Below are 20,444 nucleotides of genomic sequence, written 5' to 3'. Positions count from 1 at the left end.
TGTAATAGTAGCCATCTCTAGGACAAGGTGGGTAGAAAGAAAATCTTACATGATAAATAACTATTATATATTTAAAAGGAATAGCAAGTTGTACAAAATAGATTTGTAGTTTTATGTATAATCATCTTTTTTATACCACTATGTTATAGAAATGTTTGCATTATTTCATAAATGTAAAAACACAAACAAGCAAAAAAGTGAAGCATTATAAATCAAATCAGGCAACCCTGTGACTTGTATTTCATATACCTATGAACTTTCTTTGCTCTATCACTGTGAACCATGGGGTTTATTTACCTTTAATTTGGCTATATACATGTAACTAAAGATTCTGAATTAGGATGTGGATGTTTTGATGGTTACTCATCCCAGGTCTGGTGGTATAGTCTTTGCCTCTGGAAAACACTTCAATTCAGTAGAAAGAATAGTGTCCTGGAGTCAGAGAATATCTCTGATGCCTAGGGTTAGTGCCTGTCTCTGATGCTTACTACTTCTTGATACTTCTGTGAACATTGAGAAGTAATTTATGTTCAGTGAACCTCCTTTTTCTCGTACATCAATTCTCTCCCTTCTCAAGTCTATTTTTCACAAAGCTTTTAAAGTAACAACCCTGAAGAACAAATGTGACCATGTTATTTTTCTAGGCAATAAATTCCAATGACTCCCTATTTCTTCTAGAATTAAATGCAAACTTAAGATTATAGATGAGGTGTTCACAATTGGAAGGTATATTAGAAATCACCTATTCTAACACACATATTTTAAGAGATGAGGAAACTGGCCAATATGGCAGAAAGAAGTTAGGAATTTGCCTGAACTCTTCCCAGTTATTGTCAGAAAACAATGTTAAATAAAGATTCTGGAGCAACAGAATCCACAAAAAGATGGGGTGAAACAATTTGCCAGGCCAAGATAACTTAGAAGGGCTTCAGGAAAGTTCTCTCTCAGTTGGGTAAAAGGGCAGTGCAGTCAAGGACAGGCAATGTCCAGGAAAGCCAGCAGGAGGCTCGTAGCCAGATCAATAACTGAAGACCCATGGTCCTGGATTAGCAGGCCAGTGGCAAGGTCAACCAGCTATGAAGCCTCCAGCCCCACTATAGCAGGGAAACTGCCAGCTCTGGAACCCATGCCACAACAAGCATAAGTAGGCTTGGCCACTCTAGCACAGTAGGCAAGTCACTAAACCCAAAGGCCATGGCAGAGAAAGTCAATGAACAGGCCCTTGGCCCTCACTGAAAGAAGCTTGGGACAGTGCCCCCCATACTCCAGGAGCAGAGCTCAACTTTAATAAAGGAACTAAAAACCAAACCAAAACAAACAAACAAACACACAAGCAAACAAAAACAGAGCCCTGAACATAGAAAGCAACTATGGCAACAGGGAAGATCAAAGCGCAAACTCAGAAAAGGACAATAGTGTCAAAATGCCTACATGCAAAGCCTAAAAAAGTAATATGAATTGGTCTCAAGCCCAAACAGTCCTCTTGGATGAGCTCAAAAAGTATTTTAAAAATAAAGTAAGAGAGGTGGAAGAAAAATTGGAAAACTTAATGAGTTAAGCAAGAGATTTATGAAAAAAGTCAACAGCTTGGAAAAATTAACTGCAGAAAACAACTCCTTAAAAAATAGAATTGGCCAAATGGAGGAAAAATCCACTGAATAAAACAAGTCATTTCAAATTAGAAGTGGTTGAGTGGAAAAGGAGGTACAAAAGTTAACTGAAAGACATAATCCCTTAAAAATTAGAATTGGTTAAGTGGAAGCTAATGACTCCACAAGACATCAATAACCAGTCAAACAAAATTAAAAAAAATAAAAAGAAAATGTAAACTATCTCATTGGGAATATGACTGACCTGGAAAATATATCCAGGAGAGATCATTTAAGGATTTTTGGACTACCTGAAAGGCCTGATTAAAAAAAAGAAGAAGGAGGAAAGAAAGAAAGAAAGAAAGAAAGAAAGAAAGAAAGAAAGAAAGAAAGAAAGAAAGAAAGAAAGAAAGAAAGAAAGAAAGAAAGAAAGAAAGAAAGAAAGAAAGAAAGAAAGAAAGAAAGAAAGAAAGAAAGAAAGAAAGAAAGAAAGAAAGAAAGAAAGAAAGAAAGAAAGAAAGAAAGAAAGAAAGAAAGAAAGAAAGAAAGAAAGAAAGAAAGAAAGAAAGAAAGAAAGAAAGAAAGAAAGAAAGAAAGAAAGAAAGAAAGAAAGAAAGAAAGAAAGAAAGAAAGAAAGAAAGAAAGAAAGAAAGAAAGAAAGAAAGAAAGAAAGAAAGAAAGAAAGAAAGAAAGAAAGAAAGAAAGAAAGAAAGAAAGAAAGAAAGAAAGAAAGAAAGAAAGAAAGAAAGAAAGAAAGAAAGAAAGAAAGAAAGAAAGAAAGAAAGAAAGAAAGAAAGAAAGAAAGAAAGAAAGAAAGAAAGAAAGAAAGAAAGAAAGAAAGAAAGAAAGAAAGAAAGAAAGAAAGAAAGAAAGAAAGAAAGAAAGAAAGAAAGAAAGAAAGAAAGAAAGAAAGAAAGAAAGAAAGAAAGAAAGAAAGAAAGAAAGAAAGAAAGAAAGAAAGAAAGAAAGAAAGAAAGAAAGAAAGAAAGAAAGAAAGAAAGAAAGAAAGAAAGAAAGAAAGAAAGAAAGAAAGAAAGAAAGAGCCTGGAAGCATATTTCAAAAAATCATCAGAAAACCAAAACAAAACAAAACTCTACTCCCATGAGGCAGCTAGGTGGTGCAGTGGATAAAGCACCAGCCCTGGATTGAGGAGGACCTGAGTTCAAATCTGACCTTAAACACTTTAAACTTACTAGCTGTGTGACCCTGGACAAGTTAATGAGAGTTAACCTCATTGCCCCACAAAACAAACAAACAAACAAACAAACAAACAAAAACTACCTTCATTTCCTAGAATCTGAGAGTAAAATAGTCATTGAAAAAATTCAATTATTAAAAAGTCACAGTATTAAATAGTACTTAGCAGCTTCTATATTAAATGATCAGAAGGTTTGGAATATGATATTCCAGAAGGTAAATGAGCTTGGATTATGACCAAGAATCAACTCAGCAGCAAAACTGAGTATAATCTTTCAGAGGAAAAGATGAATATTCAATGAAATAGAGGACTTTCAAACTTTCTTGATGAAAAGATAGAGCTAAACAGAAAATTTAATCTTCAAACACAATACTTAAGGGAAGCATAAAAAGGAAAAACATGAAAGGGAAAAAAAAACAAACACAAACGGTATCCAATAAGGTTAAATTATTTACATCCCTACATGGGAAGATGATACTCTTATGAACTACATTTCTATTAGAGTACTTAGAAGGAGTATACTTAGACAGAGGATATGGGTATAAGTTGTCTTTGCTGTGATGATTAAAAAAAAATTAAGTGGAGAAAAAAAGACTGCACTGGAAGAAGAGGAAATGGGAGGCAAAATGGGGTAAATTATATCACATGAAGAGGCATGAAAGACCTATTACAATAGAGGGAAAGAAGGGAGGGGGTGAGCATTGTTTGAAACTTACTGTCATCAGATTTGGCTCAAAGAGGGAATATTATACATACTCACTTGGGTAAAGAAATATATCTTAGAAATAAATAAGTAGGAGGGGAAAGGGGAGAGGAAAGGGGTGGTCGATGATTAGAAGGGAGGCAGTGGTCAGAAGCCAAATCCTGGTGAGGAAGGACAGGCTGAAAAGTATAAAAAGGGGTGAAATATGATGGAGGAAATACACAGTTAATAACCATAACTGTTAATATGAATTGAATTAACTCTCCCATAAAACAAAAGCAAATAGCTGAGTGGATTAAACCCAGAATCCTACAACATGTTTGAGTAGAAGAAACACATTTGAATCAGGGAGACATACACAGTAAAGGAGGAGAATATGTTATACTTCAGCTAAATTAAAAAAAAAAATGAGAGCAATCCTTATCTCAAACAAAGCAAAAGCAACAATACATCTAATAAAAAGAAACAAGAAAGAAGACTATATCTTGCCAAAATGTACAATAGACAGTGAAGTAACATAAACATAAAGTAACTAAACATAAATGCACCAAATGGTATAGCATGCAAATTTTAGAGAATTTAAGTGACTCACAGGAAAAAAATAGACAGACAAACTATAATAACTGAGGAACCCAAGTCCCATCTCAAAACTAGATAAATTCAATCACAAAATACGTAAGAAAGAAGTTAAGGAGGTGAATAGAATTTTAGAAAAGTTAAAGATAAGAGACTTCTGAAAAAATTAAATGGGAATAAAAAGTAATATATTTTTCTCAGTGGTATAAGGTATCTACATAAAAATTGACCATGTATTAAAGCATAAAACACCAACAATCAAATGAAGAAAGGCAGAAATATTAAATGAGAATCCACTTGTCAACCAAACCCAAGAACTATAAGAACACAGTTACAAAACACTTTTCACCCAAATAAAATCAGATCTAAACAACTGGAAAAATCAATTGCCATGCGTAGACAGAGGTAATATACTAAAAATGACAATTTTACCTAAATTAATTTACTTATTCAGTTACATACAAATCATACTACCAACTAGAAAAAAATAACAAAACTCATCTAGAAGAACAAAAGGTCAAGAATATCAAGGGAATTAATTTTTTAAAATGCAAAGGAAACAGGCCTAGTCATACCAGATATAAAACTATATTATAAAGCAGCAATAATTAAAATTATTTTCCACTGGCTATGAAGTAGAATGGTAGGTCATTGGAATATATTAAATATACAAGATACATTAGTAGATGATTATAAAAATCTACTGTTTCATAAACTCAAAGACTCTAGCTTCTGTAATAAAAACTTGCTATCGGACAAAAAGTGCTTGAAAAAGTGGAAAATACTATGGCAGAAACTAGGCATGGAACAATATCTCATATCATGTGCCAAGATAAGGTCAAATTGGGTACACAATTTAGACATAAAGGGTGATATAACCAAATTAGGAGAACCAGGAATAGTTTGCCATCAGATATATGGAGAAAGGAAGAATTTATGACCAAATGAGAGATTCCTCACCTCTCTGGACTTGCTCCCTGCACTGGCATGGATTGGCCTAGTCATGCCTGTCCTGTGCTGGTTCTCTACCTAGCAGTTTGCCTTCTCAGCCAGGGCTGGGGGTGTCTCACAACTGGCCTGTTGTGCCGCCAGTAAGCTGAGTCAGGACCAAGGGGCTATAATTGGTGATGTGTGCTGTGGCCCAGAGCCTCCTGCTGACTTGTCTGGACACCCTCTCCGCTGTGCTGACAGGTGGTACTTTCCCCTTTTGCCCAAGTGAGACAGACATTTCCTGAAGGCTTCTAAAGCATCCCAATTTGGAGGATTGTGTATCTCTGTCTTTTGGCAAGTTCTGTAGCCCCAGAATCTATTTAGAGGCTTGATTTCATGTTGTTTCTGAGGGAAACTCAGGAGAGTTCAAGTAACTTCCTAGCTTCCCTTCAACATCTTGGCTCTAGCCCAGTCTCATGACCAAATAAGAAATAGAGAACATTATGAAATACAAAATGGATAATTTTGATTACATTAAATTAAACAGGTTTTGCACAAATAAAACCAATGCAAACAAGATTAGATGGAAAGCAGAAAGATGGGGAGAATTGTTACAAGTGTTTCTGATAAAGGCCTCATTTATCAAAGGAATAGAGAACTGATTCAAATTTATAAGAATATATCATTCCCCAATTGACAAATGGTCAAAGGATATGAACAGACAGTTTTTTGATGAAGAAATTAAAGCTATCTAGAGTCATATGAAAAACTACTCTAAATCACTATTGGTTAGAGAGATACAAATTAAAACAACTACAAAGTAATACCTCACACCTATCATATTGTCTAATACGTCAGAGAAAGGAAATTGATTAATATTTGAGAGATGTGGGAAAATTGGGACAGTAATACAGTGTTGTTGGAGTTGTAAACTGATCCACCCATTCTGGAGAGCTATTGGGAACTCAGCTTAAAGGTCAATCAAAATATATATCCCCTTTGATTCAGCAATATCACTACTAGGTCCTTATCCCAAAGTGACCATAAAGAATAGAAAAGGACCCAGATATACAAAACTATAGCAGCTCTTTCTGTATTGGCCAAGAATTGGAAATTGAGGGGATGCCCATCAATTGGGCAATGGCTAAACAAGTTGTATTATATGAATGTAATGGAATACTATTGTGCTATGAAAACCGATGAGCAGGCAGATTTCAGAAAAACCTTGAAAGACTTATTTAAACTGATGCTAAGTGAAGTGATCAGAAACAGGAAAACATTATACACAGTAACCGCAACATTGTGTGATGTTCAAGTATGATGGACGTAGCTCTTCTCAGCAATACAATGATCCCAGACAATTCAAAAAGACTCATGATGGAAAATGCTATCAACATCTAGAGAAAGAATTATTGAATCTGAATGCAGATCCATATATATTATTTTCACTGTTTATTTTTTGTGATTTTTTTTTTCCTTTTTTGTTTCTTCTTTCACAACATTACTAATATGGAAATGTGTTTACATGACTGCACATTTATAACCTATGTCCAACTGCTTGCTGTCTTGGGGAAGGCAGATCAAAGGGAGAAAAGAAAATTAAGTTCAAAATCTAATAAAAATTAATGTTGAAACTATATTTATATGTATTTGGAAGAAACAAAATAATATTTACAAAAAAATACTATGTACAAAAAAAAAAACACTGCCTATGTTAACTGAAGAAGAAATAAAATCCTTACATAAGCCTATATTAGAAAAAGAAATTGTACAAGCCATTAATGAACTCCCTAAGAAAAAATCTCCAGGGCTAGATGGGTTTACAGGTGAATTCTACCAAACATTTAAAGAAAAATTAATTCCAATATTATACAAATTATTTGGAAAAATAGGTGAAGAAGGAGTTCTATCAAATTCCTGTTATGACACAAATATGGTGGTGATCAGCAAGCATTATATGTAATGAAGACAAGTTAGAGGCCTTCCCAATAAGATCAGGGGTGAAACAGGGATGACCATTATCACCTCTATTATTCAATATTGTACTAGAAATGTTAGCTTTAGCAATCAAAGAGAAAAGAATTAAAGGAATTAGAATAGGCAAGGAGGAAACAAAACTATTACTCTTTGCAGATGATATGATAGTATACTTAGAGAATCCTAGAGAATCAACTCAAAAATTACTTGAAACAATTAATAACTGTAGCAAAGTAGCAGGATATACAATAAATCCACATAAATCATCAGCATTTCTATACATGATCGACAAAATCCAGGAGCAAGAGATAGAAAGAGAAATTCCATTTAAAGTAATGGTAGATAATATAAAATACTTCGGAGTCTACTTGCCAAGACAAACCCAGGAACTCTATGAACACAATTACGAAACCCTTTTCACACAAATCAAATCAGATCTAAATAATTGGAAAGATATCAATTGCTCATGGATAGGCAGAGCTAATATAATAAAAATGACAATCCTACCTAAATTAATTTACTTATTCAGTGCCATACCAATAATTATTTTATAGAACTAGAAAAAATAATAACAAAATTAATCTGGAAAAATAAAAAGTCAAGAATATCAGGGGAAATAATGAAAAAAATGCACAGGAAGGTGGTTTAGCTGTACCAAATCTGAAGCTCTACTATAAAGTGGCAGTCATCAAAACTATCTGGTACTGGCTAAGAAATAGAGTGGAGAATCAATGGAATAGACTAGGCACAGGAGACATAGTAGTAAATGACATTACCAATGTGCTGCTTGAAAAACACAAATACTCTAGCTTCTGGGACAGGAATTCAGTATTTGAGGAAAAACTGCTGGGAAAACTGGAAGGTAGTATGGCAGCAATTAGGCATAGATCAACATTTTACACCTTATACTTAAATAAGGTCAAAATGGGTACATAATTTAGAAATAAAAAGTGATACCATAGGTAAATTAGGAGAGGAAAGAAAAGTTTACCTCTCAGATTTATGTAAAGGAGAATAGTTTATGACCAAACAAGAGATAGAAAATATTATGAAATGCAAAATGGATAATTTTGATTACATTAAATTAAAAAGGGTTTGTACAAACAGAAGCAATGAATCCAAAATTAGAAGGGAGGCAGAAAGCTGGGAAACAATTTTTATAGCCAGTACTTCTGATAAAGGCCTCCTTTCTAAAATATATAGGGAATAAATCAAATTTATAAGAATTCAAGTCATTACCCAATTGAGAAATGGTCAAAGGATATGAACAGACAGTTTTCTAATGAAGGAATCAAAACTATCTATTGCCATATGAAAAAATGTTCTAAAGCACTATTGATTGGAGAAATGCAGATTAAAACAACTCTGAAGTACCACCTCACACCTTTCAGATTTGCTAATATGACAAAAAAGGAAAAGAATAAATGTTGGAGAAGCTGTGGAAAAATAGGAACACTAATGCGTTGTTGGTGGAGCTGTGAACTGATGCAACCATTGTGGAGAGCAATTTGGAATTATGCCCAAAGGGCTATAAAGTTGTGTATACCCTTTGACTCAGCAATACCACTTTTGGGTCTTTTTCCCAAAGAGATCATGGAAAAGGGAAAAGGACCCACATGTACAAAAATATTTATAGTTGTTCTTTTTGTGGTGGCAAGGAATTGGAAGTTGAGGGGATGCCCATCAATTGGAGAATGGCTGGACGAGTTGTGGTATATGAATGTAATGGAATACTATTGTGATTTAAGAAATGATGAGCAGGAGGTGCTCAGAGAAACTTGGAGGGACCTGCATGGGCTGATGCTGAGTGAGATGAGCAGAACCAGGAGAACATTGTGTACAGTATTATCAACATTGTGTGTTGATCAACTGTCATAGACTAGATTCTTCTCACCAATCCAACAGTGTAAGAAAGTTCCAAAGGAATCATGATGGAAGGGGATCTCCAAATCCAGAAAAAAAAGGAATTGTGGAATATGAAGTCTGATTGGACCATACTATTTCTTTCGTTTTTGGTGCTGTTGTTTTACTTTTTTGAGGTTTTTCATTTTTGGTCTGATTCTTCTCATATAACATGACTAATGCAGAAATATGTTTAATGTTTATATATATATAATAACCTATATCCAATTACCTGTTCTCTAGGGGAGGGGGGGAGGGGAGGGAGGGAGAAAATTTGAAATTGGAAATCTTATCTAAATAAATGTTAAAAACTTTAATTAATTAATTAATTTAAAAAATACTATGGTTGTAGAAAAAATAAATTGAAAGTACTAGGAGGTGAAGGAAGAGATGAGGAAAGAGTCCCAGAGACCTGATTTACTTGCCAAAGATCACACCTTTTAAATGGCAGAGATGGGATTTGAACTCCAATCATCTTATTCCAACGTCTCCCCTGTTACCCCTGACTCCAACCTATCATATTGCACTTTCACTTTATTCTCCTTCATGTACACTTCAGTTTAATCAAAGTTGGTTTCTATGTTTTCCTGGATCATAACATCCCAACTCCTGTCTCCATATGTGTACACTAATGATTTCCTCTGATGTTTCTTCTTTGACTAGGAGTATTCCTAGTTTCCTTCAAAAAATCAGCTCAAGGGGCAGCTAGGTGGTGCAGTAGATAGAGCACCGGCCCTGGAGTCAGGAGGACCTGAGTTCAAATCTGGCCTTAGACACTTAACACTTACTAGCTGTGTGACCCTGGGCAAGTCACTTAACCCCAATTGCCTCACTAAAAATAAAAAATCAGCTCAAGGGGCCAGCTAGGTGGCACAATGGATAAAGCACCAGCCCTGGATTCAGGAGGACCTGAGTACAAGTCTGCCCTCAGACACTTGAACTCTTACTAGCTGTGTGACCCTGGGCAAGTCACTTAACCCTCATTGCCTTGCAAAAAAAGAAAAAAAAGATCAGCTCAGATACCACCTACAAAAATAAATCTTTCCTGATTCTTTTGAGCTGGTAGTGATACTGTTCAATAAATTATCTTGTACAGAATTATGATATGATATAATTTAGTGCAATAAAATATAAAATAATCCAATACAATAATATTATAACATAATTATATGATATAATGTGATGTGACATCATAATGATGTGATGTGATATGATGCTAAGTAAAGAATGTCTTTGGGGGACAGATATCAAGGTGTTTTTTTTTTAAAGCAGAAGCTCATTTTTAGTAGTAACATCCTATCAACATTTCTGCATGGCACTGAAAGATGGAGTATCATAGTTTCTGAAAAAATTATAAATGAATATCACATAGAAAGCAATGGAAAGTATATATCCTAATTATGAATAGGCTCCAACACAAAGCCAATGAAACACTGAGAAAGATAGGACTAAGGGTTGTGAGTGAATGAATGAGTGAACAAGGATTTGTCAGCTACTTATTATATGCAAAATGCTGTGTTGTTTTAGTGATACAAATACAAGTAAACCAGCTCTTGTGTTCAAGGAGTTTATATTCTAAAGAAAGTAGAAAACACTGAAAAGGGAATTGAAAGAGGATGGGATACCAGTGGAGTGAGATGCTTTGGAAATGTCTGAGAAGGGATGTGGAGGCTGAATCCTGGCAAGATAAAAATGAAACTTCACAGAAGGAAATGTACAGGTTCTGGGGAAAAGAGGATGAGGATGATGTCTGATTTGTTGATGACATATTTTCTTTCTTTTTCTTTTGGTGAGGCAATGAGGGTTAAGTGACTTGTCCAGGGTCACACAGGCAGTAAGTGTTAAGTGGCTGAGGCCGGATTTGAACTCAGGTCCTCATGACTCCAGGGCAAGTGCTCTATTCACTGCACCAACTAGCTGCCCCTGTAGGTGACATATTTTCAAAATGGCCAGGTAGGATCATAAAGGTACTGCATGACACAAAGCAAAGATGAGCTGGTATAAGACAGTTCTTACCCTCAAGGAATTTATATACTAATGGGAAAGCGAGTCAAGTATTTACAAGCCAGTTTCAGAAAGATAACATCACTAATAAGTAGAGGGATCAGAGCAGGTTTTAAAAGAATGTTCACCTGAGTTGCAAGTAAAAAGAAGGTAAGGAATCTATAGAGAGGATATGAGGACAGAATATCTTCTGAGAATGAAGGAGAGCCTGTGAAAAAAGAACAGAAATGGGAGATAAAAAAATCTGTTTAGGAAAACTACTTAGTTTGCATGGAACACACATGTGTGACTACTGTCAGATCTAAGTTTATATGTATGCATGCTTGTGTGTATGTATATACATATAGATAGATAGATAGATATATGTAATTGCTTAGAAGACGTATCAGAGCAGAGTCTTAAAGAAGAAATGATTGCAAACGCAAAGCCCTTACAATAATTCAGACAATAAGAAGTTAAAAGGCTGCAATTGCAATGGTCCAACTAAGACTTAAAGATGTAAGGCTAATTATAGATAATTTAGTCTACCCTCCTCATTTCCCAAATGAGGAAGTTAAGGTAGAGTGAGATTAAGTGACTTGACAAAGCTAGGTTTTCTATTTCTAAGTCAAATACTCTTTCCACTGAACCATATGGGATCTAACTAGGTTGAAAGAACTATGAATGGAGAGATGAGGATAGGGGCAAGTGGAGTTATGTTGGTAGAATTGAAAAGACATGACACTGTTTAGTTGGGGAGTTAGGAAAGTAGTAAATAAAAGAGAGTGAAGGGTTAATAATTCATAAATTAGCTTTCCGTGCTACCCAGAAGAGGGGTCCATACTGGCATTGTACTCCGTTTCTGTCATAATTTTAAAGGGAAACTTCCACAATCTCAGGAGCCTTAGATGTCTTGAAGATGAAGGAGAAGGATGTCCTCAAATTTCTCACTGCAGGAACACATTTGGGTGGCAATAATTTGGACTTCCAGATGGATGTCCAGATGGAACAGGGCATCTACAAAAGGAAGAGTGACAGCATCTACATCATTTATTTGAAGAGAACTTGGGAAAAGCTTCTGCTTGCTGCTCGCTCCATTGTTGCCATTGAAAATTCTGATGTTAGTGTCATCTCATCCAAGAACACTGGCCAGCAAGCTCTTCTGAAATTTGTTGCTGCCACTGGCACTACACCTATTGCTGGACATTTCACCCCAGGTACCTTCACTAACCAGATTCAGGCAGCTTTCTGGAAATCTCGCCTCTTGGTGGTCACTGATCCTCGGGCAGATCACCAGCCTCTGTCTGAAGCATCATATGTTAACCTCCCAACCATTGCATTGTGCAACACAGATTCTCCACTTCGCTATGTGGGCATTGCCATCCCATGCAACAAGGGAGCTCACTCTGTGGGTCTGATGTGTTGGATGCTGGCCCGTGAAGTTCTATGTATGCGTGGTACCATTTCCCGAGAACACCCATGGGAAGTGATGCCTGATCTTTACTTCTACAGAAATCCAGAGGAGATTGAGAAGGAAGAGCAGGCCACAGCTGAGAAGGCAGTGACAAAGGAGGAATTTCAGGGTGAATGGACTGCCCCTGCCCCAGAATTCACTGCTGCTCAACCAGAGGTAGCTGATTGGTCTGAGGGAGTGCAGGTGCTATCTGTGCCCATTCAGCAGTTCCTTACTGAAGACTGGAGTGCTCAGCCTGCTACCAAGGACTGGTCTATGGCTCCTACTGCTCAGGCCACTGAGTGGGTAGGAACTACCACAGAGGGGTCCTAAATTTTATCCCAAGTGCTCTAATAGAGAAGGAAAAGATTCTTGAAGGAAATTAAATCTTGATTTCTTAAAAAAACAAAAATAAAATAATTCATAAATTATTCTGAGACTGTGAATCTGGTTACAAGAAAGATAGTACCATCCCCAGAAGAGATATTTGAAGATTGGGAGACAGTGTTAGAAAATTAGTTGTGTTTGGGGAATAACATATTTGAAAAATCTGGCAATACACATATCAAGAAATTCAGGAGGTAGTAAGTGAAATGTGTGCTGAATTCAGGAGAGAGATGAGGGCTGGATATATAGGTTTAGGAATCAAATACATTTAGATCATAATTGAATGCATGAGAATTTATGGAATTTCTAGAAGAGTGAAAAAAGAATATTTTGGCCTTCATTAATTGAACTATGTATGAGAATATTTTCTTTCCCTTTAATACTGATTTCATTCAACTTCATTAAAAGGAGATTTATTACCAGAGAAAGTAGTAATTCAGGCAAAAATACAGCTACACACCTATCTGCATATATGTGTACCATTCTTTTTAACTTAGAAAAGAATCACCCAGTTTGGGCAAACTACTGAATTTTCCATTTCTTCTATTAGAATGAGAGCATCCAGAGAAAGAAGGTACTTTTCCCTATATGAATGTAATAAAGGATGCCCTTCATATCAAGGCCAAATAACTTCTATCAGGACTCTCTTTGGAAAAACTCAAATCATTTGCCCAAACATTAGCTTTCCCAGAGGAAGAAGGCCTCTTTCACCTGCAGACCCTCTCCTGACAATCATTCAGGAAAGAAATTAGACAATTCCAAATGTAACAATTCTATTTGGGGAAATGAAAATAAAAATACAGCATTCATCTTATCTGCCCTTGGATTCTTCATAGCTTAGGTTTTCATACTCCACCCCCACCCCCAACCTTCCCATACCCCAGGCAATAGATTATCTAAATTCTTTAAATGTCAGGCTTTTCAAATAATAAAGCCCTGGTCTTTCCAATAAAACATGAAATTGTGAGTTGGCAAAATGGAGAGTAGACAAGCATAAGGAAAAGCAGGGAGATCTTCCCTTTGCACAGTGCCAACCCAGAAAGGATGGCTAATATTCTAAAGTATAGACCAGAATATTAAATCGGGTTTCCTCATAATATAATGCTGTCAAGAGTGTTGTTCTTTTTTTTTTTTTCCCTTTCCAACCTCAGGCAACTTGGAACAGCCCCATAAAACTAAATTTAAACACCTGCACTAAGAAAATTGTGTCAGAATGCATGCATAGAATACAGCCGAACTTAAAGAGATATGAAAAATTAAGTCTTTCTTAACTCTATTCAGTTGCCAAGGGTTTAAGAGAAAAACAAAATGAACAAAACCCATTTTCAATACTATCTATATCAGAGTTATAGGAAGAAAAATTGGAGCTCTTGAAAAACACATTGCTTTGAGAGGCATGGGCCTTAGAATCAGATCTTGGCTCTGTGACCTCTGTGATCTTGAGGGGATCCCTTCATTTCTCAGGGTCTCACTTATCTATAAAATGCCAGTATTGATCTAGATGATTACTAATCTCTCTTCTAACTCTAAATCTATAATCATATATCTATCCATGGACATAGGTTAAATTTATAAAAATCCAGACACGTTTTAGTGGAAGGTAGCCAAGAAGCTGCAAGAGGTAGCTCAATGGCTCAGTGGATAGAGAACTGGGCATGGAGTCAGGAAGATAATAATCCAATCAGACACTTATTAGCTGTGAGACCCTGGGCAAGTCAATTAACCTCTGTTTGACTTAATACACTGAAGAAGGAAATGGCAAACTATTTCAATATCTTTGCCAAGAACACTACTTTGGCATTATAGTCCACAGGGTTATGAAGAGTTGGACATGACTGAATGACTGAACAACAAGCCTATGCTGCACACAGAGACTCCAAATTTAGTACCCATATTATGTCCTTTTAATACCTAATGTCTTTTGCCATATAGTACTCACCCAGGGCAGCTAGGTGGCTCAGTGGAGAAAGCACTGGCCCTGAATTCAGGAGGACCTGAGTTCAAATCCAGCTTCAAACACTTGACACTTACTAGCTGTGTGACTGTGGGCAAGTCACTTAACTCTCATTGCCCTGCAAAAAAAAAAAAAAAAAAATTCCATATAATACTCACCAAGGTCCATCTACTTCCATTTTGTAACCCTGTGATAATTGATTCATGTGCAATCTTCCACAGGGACATAATTTAATTTTAACTGAGATGGTACTAACCTACAGTGTACCAAGTATGTTCTAACTCACTCTCCCAGAGATAGACAAGCTGCATATATCCCTCAGGGTAACCTAAGGGCTATATGTGTACCCTGAGGAATTTGTGAGTTTGTCTCTTCATTCCAGCTAAGTATTAGTAAGTAAAAACTCACTTCGGTTTTACCACTTAACATCAGTAAGGGATATTTGTTTAATATAAGGATATTTGTTCAAAAGATATAGTAAGAAAAAAAGTACAAAAATTTCCTCCTGTTCCTTGGGGGCATGCCCTTAGCTCAATTCCTACATATCATTATACCCACCAAAGTAACTTCTAAATGTGATGTGACTAAGGTTTCATTCTCATATCAGCCACCATTGTGCTGGGGTCTTGAAGGTCACTCCCAACCCAAAGATCAACCTTTGCTTATTCTTTATAACCTTAAAGGGTCTATATACCTCAACAGTGGAATATGCCTGAGCATATTGATCTTTAAAATCTCACAAGATGAAAGACTCTATTCCTTTCACCAAGTGTGGTGGGAAAAAAAAAAAAAAAGAGGGTAAGGACTAAGACCTGGTTCTCAGAGCTATATGCCCTCAGTGGAGAAAAGAATCCCATGACTTCTCCCTTTATAGTATAGTTTCTAAATAAATACCATGAGCCTGAGACTATAACCGCTAAGACAGAAGCTAAATGTAGTACTGAGGCAATAGAGATGGTGAAAATCAACTAAAGGCTTTAGAATGCTTCCTCAGCCAATCAAAAACCATCTCATTCACCAAGTGGTTGAGAAATTATACTCTCTTAGTTTTCTGTCTGGCCCTGATTCCTCATGAAATGTTATGAATGAATAACAAAAGTCTGTCATTCCTATAATGTATAAGATACTTTCCTGCTTATTGTAGGGTATGCAGGAACATCAGAGGGATTATGATTGACTGAGAAGTAAAAACTTTAGAGCTAGAAGGTGTTTTAGATTAAAATTTCAGGAAAAAAAAGAGGGAGACTGCTTCCTTTTTAGTAAGTCTGTTTTTAATGCTTTGTCATAGCATGGAGATTGCCTATAATCTATCTAGCTAAAAGGCTTTGTCTATAGGCCTAGGGTTGAAGTTTGTTTGCCTATTAAAATGCAGAAACTCTCATTATAAAGGGTTGATAAAAAGATGATGATATCACTATTTTTATTATCATTATTTTCTTTCACTGAAACTCATTAAGTCATCTGCTAAGGCTTAAAAAGTTTGCAATTTATGACTTTGGATGGAAAACACCAATATAAGAAGTTGCGTGTCTTTCAGACCTTAGAGATCACAGGCATCCATTTCCTTGACTTTCAATATAGAAAACAACAACAACTAACAAAACAATACAGAGAGCTGTTATATAATCTTATATAATGAAGTTAATGGCAGAACCAAGTCTGGGACTCAGGGCTAAGGATCCTTTTAATACATCCTTTCACAGAGGTCTGGGCGTCTGGACAAGGGGAGTTACATCAAAAACAAAAATGTAACAGTAACTCAAAATTTCCTGAGAGGAATAGTAAATGATTAAGACTAACTTTACAAAACACCTTTTCTGTAAGTGTTCTGAAAACCATGAAGGTATTAGAAACACATGGATAGCAAAGCATTATGGCCTAATAGAAAGAAATGGACCCACCAATTGAGAACACAAAAGGCCTCTTGAATAGTAAATGATGCACTGCCAATTAAAAAGTGCAATCAAAGCTCACTCTTCCATTCCAGATTCCTTTTTATGCCCAGCCTACTCATTGCCTTTTCATTTTCTAAACATTCCTTTACTGCCTTGTTGCTTTGGTGTGAAAATGCAGACTTGAAAAATGGCTAATTTTCTAGTTCATGAAGAAAATATTGATCTCCCCAAGACCAAATGTAGCACTCATGATACAAGTTGAGGTGGCCTTTAATATTAATAGAAAGAGGTCATGTGTTAAGAGATGGTAGGAAATTAGGATCTAAGAGGGTACAACGGGGAGCAATGGTTGAATGTGACATAGGATAAGATTTTAGATCAACATAAAGGTGGGAGGGGGAGATCTTTCTAATGATGACCTCCATCCTTAAAAAGAATAGGCGACCATGGGAGGTGATGTGTACTCCATCCAACCCTAAATCTCCTTTACCCTCCAAACACAGGTTAGATGATGACTTGTTTATAATATAGCAGACATTTCTCTAGGTTTTTATTGAATTCCATGTCCTCTGTGATCCAGTTTTAAGATCCTACATGAAGCATCTTGTTGTGGTGCAAATATCACTGGACCAGGAGTCAAAGTACCTGAATTATAGTCCTGATTCTGTTATTTATTCTAGGTGCATGAAGAAATCACAGATCTGCTTCTAATTTCTTTAGAAAAGCTATTTATAATATTACTGTTTTTTCTACTTCTTAAAGTATCATAAATTATTAGATTATAGATGTTTATAATGAATTAAGTACCATATCAAAATTAATTATTATTTCATATATTTAAAATATACATATTAATTATTTAAGGATGATTCTTATGGAAGATATTAGTCAATCTATTGTAATATGTAATCAAAATCACAATGGATGGAGTTCAAGGACTGGGTTTGTATCCTAGCTTTGCCACCTACTACCTGGACATGTTGAGTCAAGTAATTATGTCGATTTATGCTGGTGTCCTTATCTGTGGAATGGACAAGATCATCTAAAGTCTCTTCCAGCTCAAGACCTTGAAAGCTCTTATAGTAAGAATTCTGCTATATTTATTTGTTTGTTGTTATTTTGGAAAGTAGGGGTTAGGCCAAGTGGTATCTAAATATAATTAAGAATATGTGTGCTTGCAATTGTTTTTGACTTATATGATTCATCAGAGTAGGTGGTATTATTTAAAATGCATGTTTACTTTTAAATTCTAATAAAAATATTAAGAACCCTTCCTCAAAATGTCATACCACCATGATAAATTTAAAGCAAAAGAAGGTAACACTGACCTTTAGGAGCATTTTTATATAAAGGGAATACTTCTAAAGTGGGTGAGGAGAATAGATTCATTTCTTTGAGTGTGGTTGGGTTCAGAGAATAAAAGGTTGACTTACTCTTAATTACATATTTTTATTTTGAGTCTTGAAAATAACTCTGCTGGAAGTTTGATTCTTGTAGGTGGGCACAGGTGGCACTAGAGGCAGCTGTGGCTGACAAACTGGCATTGTAGGAGGCCAAGGTATCAAGTATAAGGGCAGAAGATCAATTTGGATAAAAAAAAAAAAAAACAGGGGCTGAAAAGGAATCCACCTCCTCTTCTCCATTCTTTTTAGTTATGATCTTAAGAAGCTACTGCTGTCTATAAGTTCTCTCTTTCTTACAGACCTTGCTGCCTTTTCTTAATCATCCTCTCTAAAGGTTTTCTGTCTTTTCTTTCTAATACTCTCTCCTGTCTTTTAGTCATACCACTAGGCAACCATAACTGTTGAGAGGACATCCTAACTTAGAAAAGAAACACAAGCAAAACATTTTAATGCTATATATTAGTCATTGTCTTTGTTCTACCTCTAATAACTAAGTCATTAAATTATTTGACAAAACTAAAGCACAAATCTGATCACACCACCACTCCTTTGCTGAAAAAGCTTGAATTTTTATCACCTTTCGTTAAAATAAAAACACCTTTTTTTTTACATTTCTAAACCTTAGTTATTTAGCTCTAATCTATTTTATAGACTTATTTCACATAACTTCTCCTCACATACTTTACATTCCTACTGTTGTGGGGAATATCAACAGAGAAACCCAAACGGCCCTCAGGAATAAGGAAGAGTAGTTTATTGACTCACCAGCCCAAAGCAGAGCAGCCTCTGGTTCTTTGGGCCCCAAGCAAGTGTCCAAGCTGCAGTTATATACCTCTTAAGTGTGAAATACATGCAGCTTTTCACAGGTACATTGTGGTGAGCTTCTTGGCAGACAGGAAGGCATATTTCAGTAAACAGAGGCATATGTCAGGAAGTTGGTACTAAACCACAGACTTCAGGGCAATAAACAGTATGTTCTGTTTTCATTTTGGGGGTCTCAGCTTGGGCCTCAGTTTTATCCCCCATACTTTCCCATGTTACCAAACTAGCTTGCTTTCTTTTGCTCATACTCAGTATCAGATCTCCTGCTCCTTTGATTTTCCACAGGCTATCCTCTCATGCCTATGATGCTCCCCCCTTATCACCTCAATGACTTGGAATCCCTAGCTACATTCAAGGCTTTGCTAAGTTGCCACCTTCTATAGTTAATGCCTTTCTTGATCTCTCCAATTAATTTTGCTCCCACATACCCTCATATCCTCCCAAAGAGTTTGTAGTTTCTTTTTGTGTATTTTGTATTTAAATTGTGTGTGTATAATGTATATATGTGTGTGTGCATGCATGTGTGTGTGTGCAATTTCTCTTAGAAAAATGCAAGGTCAATGAAGGAAAAAGACTGGTTTCATTATTATATATATTTTATACCCATTACCTAGACCATAGTTGGTACTTGATAATGCCTTTTTATTGACTGATTAATATAAAATTAAGAACATGAGGGACTGTAATTATGTTGGTAACCTCAACAAAAATAGGAGACTTAGAGAAGAGATGGGCTTGAGGGAAAATGATATAATTTTTGCATGTTCTGAGTCAAATATACTTATGGAAAGATCAGCTAGAGATATATAACAGGAGTAATGGGTGGAATCTTAAGAGTTCAGTTTAGACTTGATGTTAGTAAAAGCTTTGTAACAATGGCAGCTGTTCAAAAGTTGTTAGCCTGTGCTACCCATTAACTAAGTAGAGAGTTGGTTTTTGTTTTTGTTTTTTTGGGGGGAGGGGTTGTCAGTTTTCATCCTTCTCAACTTAATTGTTGCATTTGTCACTGTTAACCAACCTATTTTCTGGATACTCTATACTCTCTGGTTTTTCATAACACTGCTGTCTCCTGGCTTTCTTACTGTCATTGTGACCTCTCTCAGTCTTGTTTGCTGGCTCATTTATAGGACATTTTAGCATAAAGCGGGTGTCTTCATTTTCCCTCAGTGCAAATATCTAACTAGTTGTCAAATCTCACTATTTCTACCTTTACAACATCTCTCACATCTAACCCTCTTCCATCACTCATACAGATTCAACCTTAGTTGAGGCCCTTATCACTTCTCGTCCAAATTATTTCATTGATGTTCTTTCCTCAAGTCTCTCACCATTTACTCTATGCACTGTTGCCAAAATAATTTTCTGTAAGTACAAAACTGACTATATGACTCTCCTACTTAACCAATTCAAGTGGCTTCCTATTGTCCTTTGGTTAAAATATAAACATCTGTTTAGATTCTAAAGCCTCACACAATTTAGCTTGAACCTACTTTTCCTATGTCATTGAATATTTCTCCCCCTCCTATTTATTGTGATCCAGTCAAATAGGACTTTTGTCTTTCTCGTTTCTATTTCCCATCTTTGTGCCTTTGTATTTGTTTTCTAGAATATGCTCTCTTCTTTCTTCTGTTTGCCTCTTAGGGTCCCATTCTTTCTTTAAGACATAATTTG

The 20,444-nt window shown here is 35.8% G+C and overlaps 1 protein-coding gene across 1 annotated transcript; it reads left to right on the top strand.

Moving 5' to 3' along the window:
• The first annotated feature begins 10,821 nt into the window (after positions 1–10,821).
• LOC122739424 (40S ribosomal protein SA-like) lies at positions 10,822–12,645 on the top strand. Its single transcript, XM_043981174.1, has 2 exons — positions 10,822–10,829; positions 11,739–12,645. Exons 1-2 carry the CDS (start codon positions 10,822–10,824, stop codon positions 12,643–12,645), a joined length of 915 nt encoding a protein of 304 aa, XP_043837109.1.
• Positions 12,646–20,444: the final 7,799 nt, after the last annotated feature.

Source organism: Dromiciops gliroides, chromosome 2 (genome assembly GCF_019393635.1).
Source record: "Dromiciops gliroides isolate mDroGli1 chromosome 2, mDroGli1.pri, whole genome shotgun sequence".
NCBI lineage: Eukaryota > Metazoa > Chordata > Mammalia > Microbiotheria > Microbiotheriidae > Dromiciops > Dromiciops gliroides.
This window is presented reverse-complemented; position numbering and strand designations above follow the sequence as displayed.